We start from the raw sequence: 10,177 nt of genomic DNA, 5'->3' as shown, positions 1-10,177 counted from the left end.
AAAACATTGCCCTGTTGCCTTCTTCTTGCTGGAGTTTGGACTGACTTTAATATATTCTAGTTGACAGGACTGGTTTATTCAGATGGTTTGAACATCATTCTAATGAGGCCAAGGGTGTACATCCCATCTCTGAAGGATCTGAGTGTATCCTCCTGGGCACTGGATGCCCTCCCCCCACCCCCATCTCCTTGTAAATCTGCATGAGAGGGAGGAGACACAAAGGCATTCCCACTCCAAGCACATCACATGTTGGGTCTAAGGGACATCACATGTTGGGTCTAAGGGACTGTTTATGCTATTATTTAGTTGATAGTGTCAATCATCTTGCTTATAAGAGGTACTTAGGGGGAAGAGCAGTAAATTCGAAGGAAAATCGAATCTAAATAATAATGGTACAAGTATGACTTGTCCATTTGGAAGACACAGAGAAAATGGATATAAGCAGGAACAATATGGTGAGCTAGACAATGAAATAATAGCTGTGAACTGCTTTCTTTATTTCCAATGTCTTGATTACTTTCTCTGTGGGAGTGGTGTTCCTTGGTTGATATACAAATAGATATTTAAGGGAATGGGGGAAAACTGTAGCAAGGTACCTTTGCTCAGAAAGGACTAAAGTAATCGAACATTGTGTTATTACAGCTGACTCCAGGCAGCAGAATGCTGTAAATACCTCCTCCTTTTAGGTTTTTGGACAGTTGCTCAAGTTTCAATCTTTGAAAAGCTGGAGATCTAAACATAGCATATGGTAAAAGAGAATTTTTGCCTTTTAATCATAGATTTCATTGTGATGTAGACTATTTCTTAGTGTTCACTCAGTACAGGCATATGTACTAGGTACTCAGTGGCTGTATCACTGTCATCTTTATGTGGTTCAGCTGACATAATTTTCCTGTTTTATTTGTTCTGAGCTGCTATCCACAAACACTAAGTGTAATGTTTAAGCTTTCTATTTAAGAAATGCTTACATGTATGTTTCCTTCAATCGAAATTTGCTTCATATAGTATTCTATCTAGTAACAGTGACAGTGCTTTCCTGTGCCTTCATTTTGGGTTTAATTCTTTTTTGAGCTTCTTGATCTTTTGGCATGTTTCTTAAACAAATACCAATTTGTAATCCTGTTATGTTTCTTTTCAGAACACCAAAGCAGCAGGGATTTATACAAGTTTCAAAGCCAGAAAATCCTGCCCCTAAGATCTTCCCCACCAGGAGTAAGTTGTTCAGGACATGCTGCCTTAAAAGAACCAAAGCGCAGGTCCCACATCTGTGAGGGACCAAAACTGTTACTAAAGACAAGACCTTTGGGATAACACCAGTGGACCAGTCTCAAAGGTACTTATTTATTTGCAATTGCTTATAATTTTAAAAAAATTAAAAACTACAGTAGTGATATACTTTAGAAAATAAGTGAGTTTGTTGTTAGGTGGTATGACTTATTGTCAATATCATAAAGGATTTTGCACAGACATCCTCACTTGTTTTCTTCTGCTCCTGTTTCTCAGCTCTTCCAGCAGGTGTCACTATAATCACAGAACAAACATTCCACAGCATGGTATGTAACTTTATTTTTCTAGCATAATAATTTAAAGTATTTACACACTGCACGCTCACTGTTTTACACAGATACTTATTCATATACCTATGAACCACATCTAAAGGTTTCTTTGTAAAGACTCGACACACTGTGGGGTTTCCAAGCATAACAAAGAGGACAAAAAAAAGTTTTGAGTCTTTTAAAGACAGCCATGTGGAGCATCTGTGAAAACCAGTATTTTCCTCCAAGTTTTAAGCTCCCCCAGGAGACCTTTGAATAGCTACAGTCTGTCTATCCATGTGTTGTTGGTATGCCCCCAAACTCTTCTGGTTAAAGATTTTAGGAACCAACATGTGTAAGTAGCATTTTCTCTAGAAATCCTAGAAAAGAAACAGGAGAAAATAAAGCTGGCCCCTCTCTAGAGAAATACCTGTATTTCTGAAACAGTTATCTGTGGGGATTGTATATGTTGAACAGGGACACTGGCTGTGAAAGGAGAATAAACACACTGGTCCTGATACTAGTAATGTAGGATGCTTTTAAGCATCCTTTCCAGTTAAATGGTATGGCAAAATGACCCAATTTTCTTTTCCCAACTATTAAAAGAAGTGGTAGTATTGCTTTCCCTGCAAAGGACAAAAGTGTATTAATTATATACACTCCAAACCCAGATAACCGTAGAAATTTTTCACTTTTATACTATTTGCACAAAAATAGTGGTTAGAGGTATCCTAAATATTTTCTCTCCTTCATTCTACTCAATTCCAAAACAAAATCAGTAGCTAATTATAGCTTCTGAACCCAGCACTTGGTTCCATAGGTGAACAAAAGCAGCCAGTTCAGAACTGATGAGGCAGGCCTCTGGTCCAGTTTTTATAAAAGGATGACAGGTTTAGTTTCAACTGATATTGAAACTTTTGAGTAAGAAGTAGGATGTCTTCATTATTTTCCCAGAATGGCCAGATTATTCTCTCATATATCAGGTGGTAGAGAGGAGATTTCACCGCTTCTAGATGAACTCACAGATGAGCTAAGAAAACTTCACAAAACAACATCCTCTTTTCTTGCCGTTAGGGCCTCTGGCAGTGAGTGCTACTACTAATCAATGGGATATGGCAAAAGGAAGAAATTACCTGGCCAGCCAAAACTTAGCACTATCCTGACCCAAATCACTATGGTAAAGTACAAATTCCATCACTTTTTCTTGGAACCAAACACTTACATTTTAGATATAACAATGTAAACCTATCTACCCTGGAGTTTACTTTCTTAATTACTGTGCTTGCCTGTTGGTGTTGTTTTCCTCTTGCAGGAGGGTGCTGGCAATGGAAGAGAAGAGGTAAAGAGATATTCTACTTTATAGGGATTTTACCAAGTACGTGAGCAACTGACTAAATACTATTCACCTACAGATGTTAAGGGGAAGAGTATCTGATTAAAAAGAGACCACTTGGGGAGCAACACTGCTTAATAAGACTGTTTAGATTAACCAGCACCCAGTTAGCCATATTTTAAGTCATGCCAAGGAAGCTGCTGTCATTAACACCCTAGTCCATTCAATCACGCATATGCACATGTCAAAGACTGCGATGAAGAACATGGTGTTGAAGGCAAGAAAGAGTAGAGAACTTTGTGATGGGCTCCGGGTCTCATTGTAAAGACTCTAGCAATCCCCAGTACCGGGGCTCCTAACGTGAGGTTGAGGAGGGCTCACGGGGGTGGAGACAGAGAGCACTGTGCTTCTGGGCCCAAAGAGCCAGAGAAGGGAAGGCTAAGAACAGGGGCTTGCATGAATTATAGAGAACAATGCATGGCCACTAAAGGTATGTCTTTGTGTTTTGTTTGTTCAATGCAGAATGGAGTTAAAAGAGGAAAAAACTATAGTTTAACAGGGATATGAGATGAGAAAAAGTGAGAGCTACTGGAGTCTAGCAAAATGAAACTGCCATCAGTACCTCCTTCTAACAGATAAAAAACAGTTTAGTATGGTTCAACAACATACCAGAAGTGCTCAGATATAACAGTCTTAGTTAATAAGGGTTATAGTAATATTCTCCCCACTCTCTGAAAGTGTCAACTGTTAAAGAGGGAGAGGGCTTCCTATAGATCAGTGTTTAACAGCCAAAAGCACCGGTAAGGGTGAGTTAATTATCCTTCCAAATCAAGTGAGTGCAGAAGAGGTGAGGACCAAGCGCAATGAGGCTCTACCAGGAGGCAAGTGAAAGCTGGACACTGTGGCAAATCAGCAGCAACGGGGAAAGGGCCAGAGGGAATAGCCAAAAACAGCTACAAACATCATCACTGGTCATCTTCAAAGAGGACGCTGCATATGGTGTCTGTGTATATGTACTATACATACTAACCAGGTACACACATAAATATTTAATATATAAAAAATAAAGTGCTTTCTAACAGGTCCCCAGGCAGGGACATTATAAAACATTTCACAAAACTGCAAAATAAAATTGATACAATCAAAGAACACTACATCCAACATACATGAAAACAGTCAAACACAATATGTACAAACTGGTGGGTGTCCCAGCACAAACATCCTATCATATACATGGTATATACATATATACTCTTTGACTCAATATATTATGACAATATATATTTTAAATTTTGTTATAGACAAAAAATAAAAAACAAAAGACAACCCCTACAAAAACACAATAAGGATCAAGCATGTGAGTCCTAGACTGACAGACAAACGGCTGCCTCCCTGGGGCGTCCCGTGACCACTGCTTGGGAAAATGTGCCAGCGTTCCTTCCTCGGGTGCAGTGCCTCCACATCCCCCAAGGCGCTGTGGGCTGCAGCAGTGAAGTTGACATCCCCGGTGGTGAGCAGGTCAAAGACACAGGACTGGAAATAGATGTCCTTCACTGGCATCTTCTCGTGGCATTGAGCATTGGCAGTCTCCAGTGTGTAGCCGGGCCAGGCCTGTGCCGAGGAGGAGCGGGGCAGGCTGTGGCCCAGGATGGCAGACACCTGGCCTTGCCCATCATCGATGCGTTCGCTCAGGGGGCAGCCGTTCACGCACAGCTGCAGGTCCTGGCTTTCCTCATAGGACATGGCCAGGTCTTCCGGCATGCGGACGGCAAGGGTCAGGTAGCGACCCAGCTGCCGCACAAACACCGTGGTTCCTATGTAGTGGGCGTGCATCTCCACGTAGCGGCCACTCTCCCTTTCCACGATGCGCAGGCTCTTGGCGTCACCGTCCCCACCACTGGTGCTGCCATCCACAAAGGCAGCTGGCAAGTCATCTGTCACAGCTTGGTATACTTTCTGATCTGTACACTCACGGTGGGCTTTGAAGATGATCGTGATCTGTGAGAAGAAATGCATACAAAGGTTAACATAGTGGGAAGCAACCAGGATGGTGCATCCCTCTGTAGCAAAAGCTCCCCTCCATTCTGGAGTTGAATGGCTGAAGACAGAATCTCCATATTTAACCCCTTTGTTCCTGTCTCACAAATGAATGGTGAGGGAAAATGAAAAAGTCCTACATATTTAGAATGAAAATTCAACATAAATCCAGGGAATGTGCAGCAGGAAAAATTTTGTTAAAATCGAACAGTGTTGCTGTTGGGATATAGGCAATTTTTATTGATAATTTATATCTTGTCTCTTTCCAAAAACAGAGCAGTAGTATAGCTCCAGGGGAAAAAAAAAGATTCCTAAGTTATGCAGAAACTTTAAGAGGCTTAATTAACAATACACCTACCAGAACTTTGATTCCTAAATAGTTTCTTCACTGGACTGTAAAACCATATCCCATGACTAATCACTACAAACTTACTTATAAACACTGAGGGACGAAGCACAGAATCCAGGAGGGGGCCATCCCAGCAGCAGCTACCAATCATGTGCCTGAAGAAAGATTTCTCTAAGTCTGTTAATCAAATGTTTCACATGACTGGCTAATCCCTGTGACAGAGAAATCACTTGGCAAATATAGTTCCCAAGCACTGGCAGAAAATAAAAACCCTAAACCTAGTTACAGCAAATGTTTTCCCCAAACAGCACATGGCCCTTTAACTTCTCAGAAATTTTTCCCCCCAGCCAACTCTCAAGTCTACAAATTAAGCAGATAATTCATGCAGAAAAAAACTACTGATAATACAAAAGCTTCCCTTTAGCGAACCCACTCTCCTTCCTTAATTAGAACAATTATTTAAAAACTGAACCTTTGAGCCCTTTCGCCTCCAACGCACTCAACATCTCTGGTACAGGTGTTGGAAGAAGGAGGACTATGAAGAAACAGGGCCTTCTGGGTCACAAGGTGGGAAAACTATCCCAAAGGAAAAAAGTCTACATTTTGAGATTTGTGTTATTGTCAGTAACTGAGGTAACAGCTTATTTTTCTTTCTTCTTGAAGGAAAAAAAAAAAGTATCAGGTGACTTCAGTCAAGGAGGAAGGTAGACAGGCCAAACACTCTACAAATTATTCTGGATGGAGGAAACCTTCTACCTCCTGCAAGGGAACTAATCAAAACAATAGAGCCTTGTTAAAAAGGCCAGAAAATGCTCTGGCCCCCCCTCCCCACCCCTCTCTCTACAAGTCCTCACCACCACCCCTCAAGTTTATGTCTGAAGTTTTTTCCTCAACTCAGCCAGCATTTGCTCACACTATTTAATTCCACATGTTCCCACTGGTGTTACTTGACTGGAATTTTCCAGCCATTTCATTTTACTTCAGCCAGTTATAAAGCCAGATCTGAACCAGCTGCGCTGTAGCAACTGGTTAAATTCATATCCGTTGTTTGCAGCTGCAACTAAAATCCAGACAATGTACTATGAAAATGCTTGGATTTCTCCCTTCCTAATTATCCTGAGCCACAATTTAATTTCACTACCAGCCTTCTCATATTTCAACACCTTAACAACCCAAAGGAAGTGTACCAGAGATGATTTCAGGAAATTTGTTGTGCATCCAACCATAGGACCTTCTAGAGTGAATGGGATTTTGAGCTAGATATCTAATGGGACTATAAAATAGATTTATTTGGTGGCTCTGAAGACAGTTTGACAAGCATTTTTTTTTTTTTTAAGGTAAGCTAGGAAGTGAAAAGATTAATTCGAGTAAATTCTATACCTGAAAGCTGAAAGTTAATACAGATGGAAAAATAACAGTAACAGACTTTTCATATAATCACTATCTTCATTTTCAACTAGAACATTCACACTCACAGATTCAATGAACTCTTCTGAACTCTTCTACAACAGCTAAGTAATTTGTCTTTCTAGTCTAACAAATCTCACATATAAATCAACTTGGCATTATTTGCAAGAATTAAGTACTTTTTTGTTCACCTTAAGGAAAACAAAGAGGAATTAGTTTTGTTGGGGCAACAAAGCAGAGAGATCCAATTCCAAACAAGTTTCCAAAAAGGGAAACAAGGGTCAATATTAAGATGAGTGGAATCATTCCACATGCCTTACCAAGCCTGTTGTTTTCATTAAGCACACCAATTCCAGCCCAGGACTCATTTCAAACCCTCACAAATCATTGTCCTTTGCTACGCCTGTGGCATACCCTAAGAAGATCAAGTACGACTTAAAGCTTAACCTCTACACAAGTATCTACATTCACAAAACATTCCAGTTTACCTAACAACAGATTTTTATCTGTCCAATTTCTTGGGAATGATTTTCTTTATGAGAAAATGAGGCTATTTCTCTTGTTTCTCTTTTGGGTGAAATAAGTCTCCCAGAGCCTATGCACAGAATTAGCCCTTGAATCAAAATGCTGAGGGTGATGAATCAATCTCAAAGCATGAGAAGGGTTTCCTGAGTGGTCCTCTGTAGTTTGATATCATCGATGTAAAATGTAGAAAAGTCTAGGTAACAATTTCATATGACTTAAGTTTTATAATGTAATTTCATTCCTCATACAACACTAGCTCTTAAACAGCAAGCACTCAGCCATGAAGGGCCAGAAATTCATTTTCAGATTCTGTCTCCCTCTTCTGAGAAATAATTTATTCATTCTTAATAATTCTTACTTTTAAAAGCATTCAAAATTCAATCAGAATTTTTGGAAATTCCAAACGCTTTGTATTTCCAACCAGCAGCTATCAAAATCAGAGCATAAAAACAGAATATTCAAAATTGTATTCTAAAGCTAACAGACAGTTTAAAAACACCAGTGATGCTGCTTACTTTCCCCCCTCTATGAACTGATCCATATGCTGTAATAACTCAATTTGGCACATCTGTTCTATGCCACACCATTTATTATTGATGGATGGCATTTCTGTGCATTTAAAACATCAATGCCTTTTGTTAAACCTCCCCCAGCCCAGTCCCTCTCCACCCCCACCTCAGACAAACTACTCCAGTTCTCCTCATTCATTTTTAATGTTTCACTCCCTGAGATCTTTACCACCCACAAGGTCTGTTAGGAAGAGAAAGACAGCAGCTACAAATCAACCTTTCCACACACAAAAGGCAATAAGGATTTAAGGGTTTCTGAGAAATACCAAAATTTAGAAGCACCTGCCTCTCTTTTTTTACCAGGGGAGAAAAAAGAAAAAAATTACATTAAATGAAAACGAGGAAGCCAACAAAAAAGGAAAACCCAGCCACTGCCTTGCCAAGATACAACCATATCTTCCCCTAGCTCAATAGCTTTGTAAAGTGCTGCACATAGGTTTCCGAACTGCTGAATTCCCCAAAGGCCGTGCACTTGACTATTTGTGTTTATTGCATTTTGGAAAAAACATTTATTAGTGTTTAATCAGGCTGTTTGGCACTGCAAGTGCAGGACCTTACTGGAATCCTCCAATACCAGAACTGGACGTTTAGATCAAGGGACTCACATCTCTTGGATTAAGATGGGCCACCAAACTGAAGTGAAATAGGCATACAAATTAGCTTGGAAAATAGGGAAACAATTTTGATATGTACCCAGTTAAAGTTCTGCTTGTGTTTAAGGAAGCTAAATGAATTTTATTCCATATAATGAGCTATTAGGTCCACTTCATCACATTCTCTTGGTGTATTACAACTTGAAAAAGTAGGTGACTCTGAGGGAGGATAAGAGATCGCTGTGCTCATAGCCCTTTTGCTCTTACACAGGTAAGTGGTTTACTGCCTCTACATTCAGCCCTCTGGGGTGAACAAACAAGAAACCATTCCAACAAGAACACATGCTCTATATCCAGCTCTAAAACACCTGATCTTTACTTTTGAGGGTCAGTTTTTCTAAATGTTGAGAAGTCAGAGCCTAGAACTTAGAAGTACCAAAAAAAGCAGAGGCCTTAGAAGGCATTGCCCTCCACTGCTTCCCTGATGCAACCCCCACCCCCACCCAGCCCTCCAGCCCAGGAAAACCTGGGAGTGTGGATCTCTGCTGGAGCTGAGCCACCCATCCAGGTGGGAGGTGCCTGTCCTTTGATTACATAAGGTGGGAGAACTCTGTGTCTCCCCTTTTTCTTGGAGCAAACTTTCTGTTTGAACATAGGGCTAGGACAAGATCCTAACAGGAAGACAGTACATGTATTTAAGAGGAGGGTAGCAGATTAAAAATCTTACCCAAGGTTCCTTTTACGGTTTGAATGAGACTGTAAGAATCTGCTACCTTCAAGAGATATCAAAATAGGTTTCTCTACCCTCACAGACTCTCTTTCCACAGAGCTCTGATCTAGGAACACATACAGGAATTCAGAGAAATGGAATGGATTGGCCTTATTTATTCTTCAATATTGCCCCAGGTAATACATGCAGGAACAAGGGCTGCCTTGGCTGCTGGAGGGGTTCTTGGCAGCAGACAGAGAAAGAAGAAACCAAACTAGAGGGAAGGACACCCACAGCTGAGGCTGCTAGGGTGGTCCAGGGGAGAAGCATTAAGCTCAGTGGCTGGAAAGAGCATGCCAGAGTGGAAGGGAAGCAGGCCGAGGGACGACACATAAAAGGGACAGCACAAAAATGTCGACTTCCAGAGAGTAATTTCTGTACACTTAAAACAAGGAAGGCTAGAAGTATAAATAGGCTTAGAGACAGGGAAATTGGCTAGCTTTGTTGTGGAGACCAGAACCTCACACTGTGCTGAACAGGAGGAAAGGCCTCTGGTTCTTAAAGTCTTTGCCACTCAGTGAACTCCACAGGGAATTTCTCATTTGTTTGTTTGTTGTGTTCAGACTTTGCATTACAAGGAGCCCAGCAAATGTAGGAACTCACTATACTTCTAGGTGTGAAGTTAGGCAGTGTGAACAACATTACAAGCCTAGGCAGCCATGCTTCAGACCAGAGGCTAAAAGTATTTTGAAAGGTGAGAGGCAGGGCAGAGGCAGTAACTCTAGGGGTAGCTATCACTTTTAGGGACCTCACTCCCCAAGGGGGGCAGGGGTAGGGCCACAGAACCTGAGCCCTCAGAGAAACACTGGGCAAATGCTCTGGTCCTAGGTTCAGCACAGCTGTTCTCCAAACGGATGGGGATTAGGAAGTCATAGCCTTTTTGATCATTTTTCAGTTTGGGGAGGTGACTAAAAATAAAATGGCTTGAAGATCTTCACAATACACGCGCACACACATATAAACACATGTGTACGTACATATACCTTTAAATACAAAGATTAAACCCTGACCCCCAGTTCAGAGTTTATGAAAATGTGTTTAAATGTTGTCATATCAATTT

The 10,177-nt window shown here is 40.9% G+C and overlaps 1 protein-coding gene across 1 annotated transcript in view; it reads right to left on the bottom strand.

The window, feature by feature from the left end:
• Positions 1-1,544: 1,544 nt before the first annotated feature.
• Positions 1,545-10,177, bottom strand: part of RGMB (repulsive guidance molecule BMP co-receptor b) — a 20,948-nt gene continuing 12,315 nt past the window's right edge. Inside the window, exon 3 of the mRNA XM_006913243.3 lies at positions 1,545-4,866. Within this exon, the coding sequence (XP_006913305.1) occupies positions 4,198-4,866 (669 nt within the window). The 3' untranslated portion in view covers positions 1,545-4,197. The remainder of the gene's footprint in view (positions 4,867-10,177) is intronic.

Source organism: Pteropus alecto, unplaced genomic scaffold (genome assembly GCF_000325575.1).
Source record: "Pteropus alecto unplaced genomic scaffold, ASM32557v1 scaffold20, whole genome shotgun sequence".
NCBI lineage: Eukaryota > Metazoa > Chordata > Mammalia > Chiroptera > Pteropodidae > Pteropus > Pteropus alecto.
Note: the sequence above shows the minus strand (reverse complement) of the source record. Positions and strands in the feature narration are given on the sequence as shown.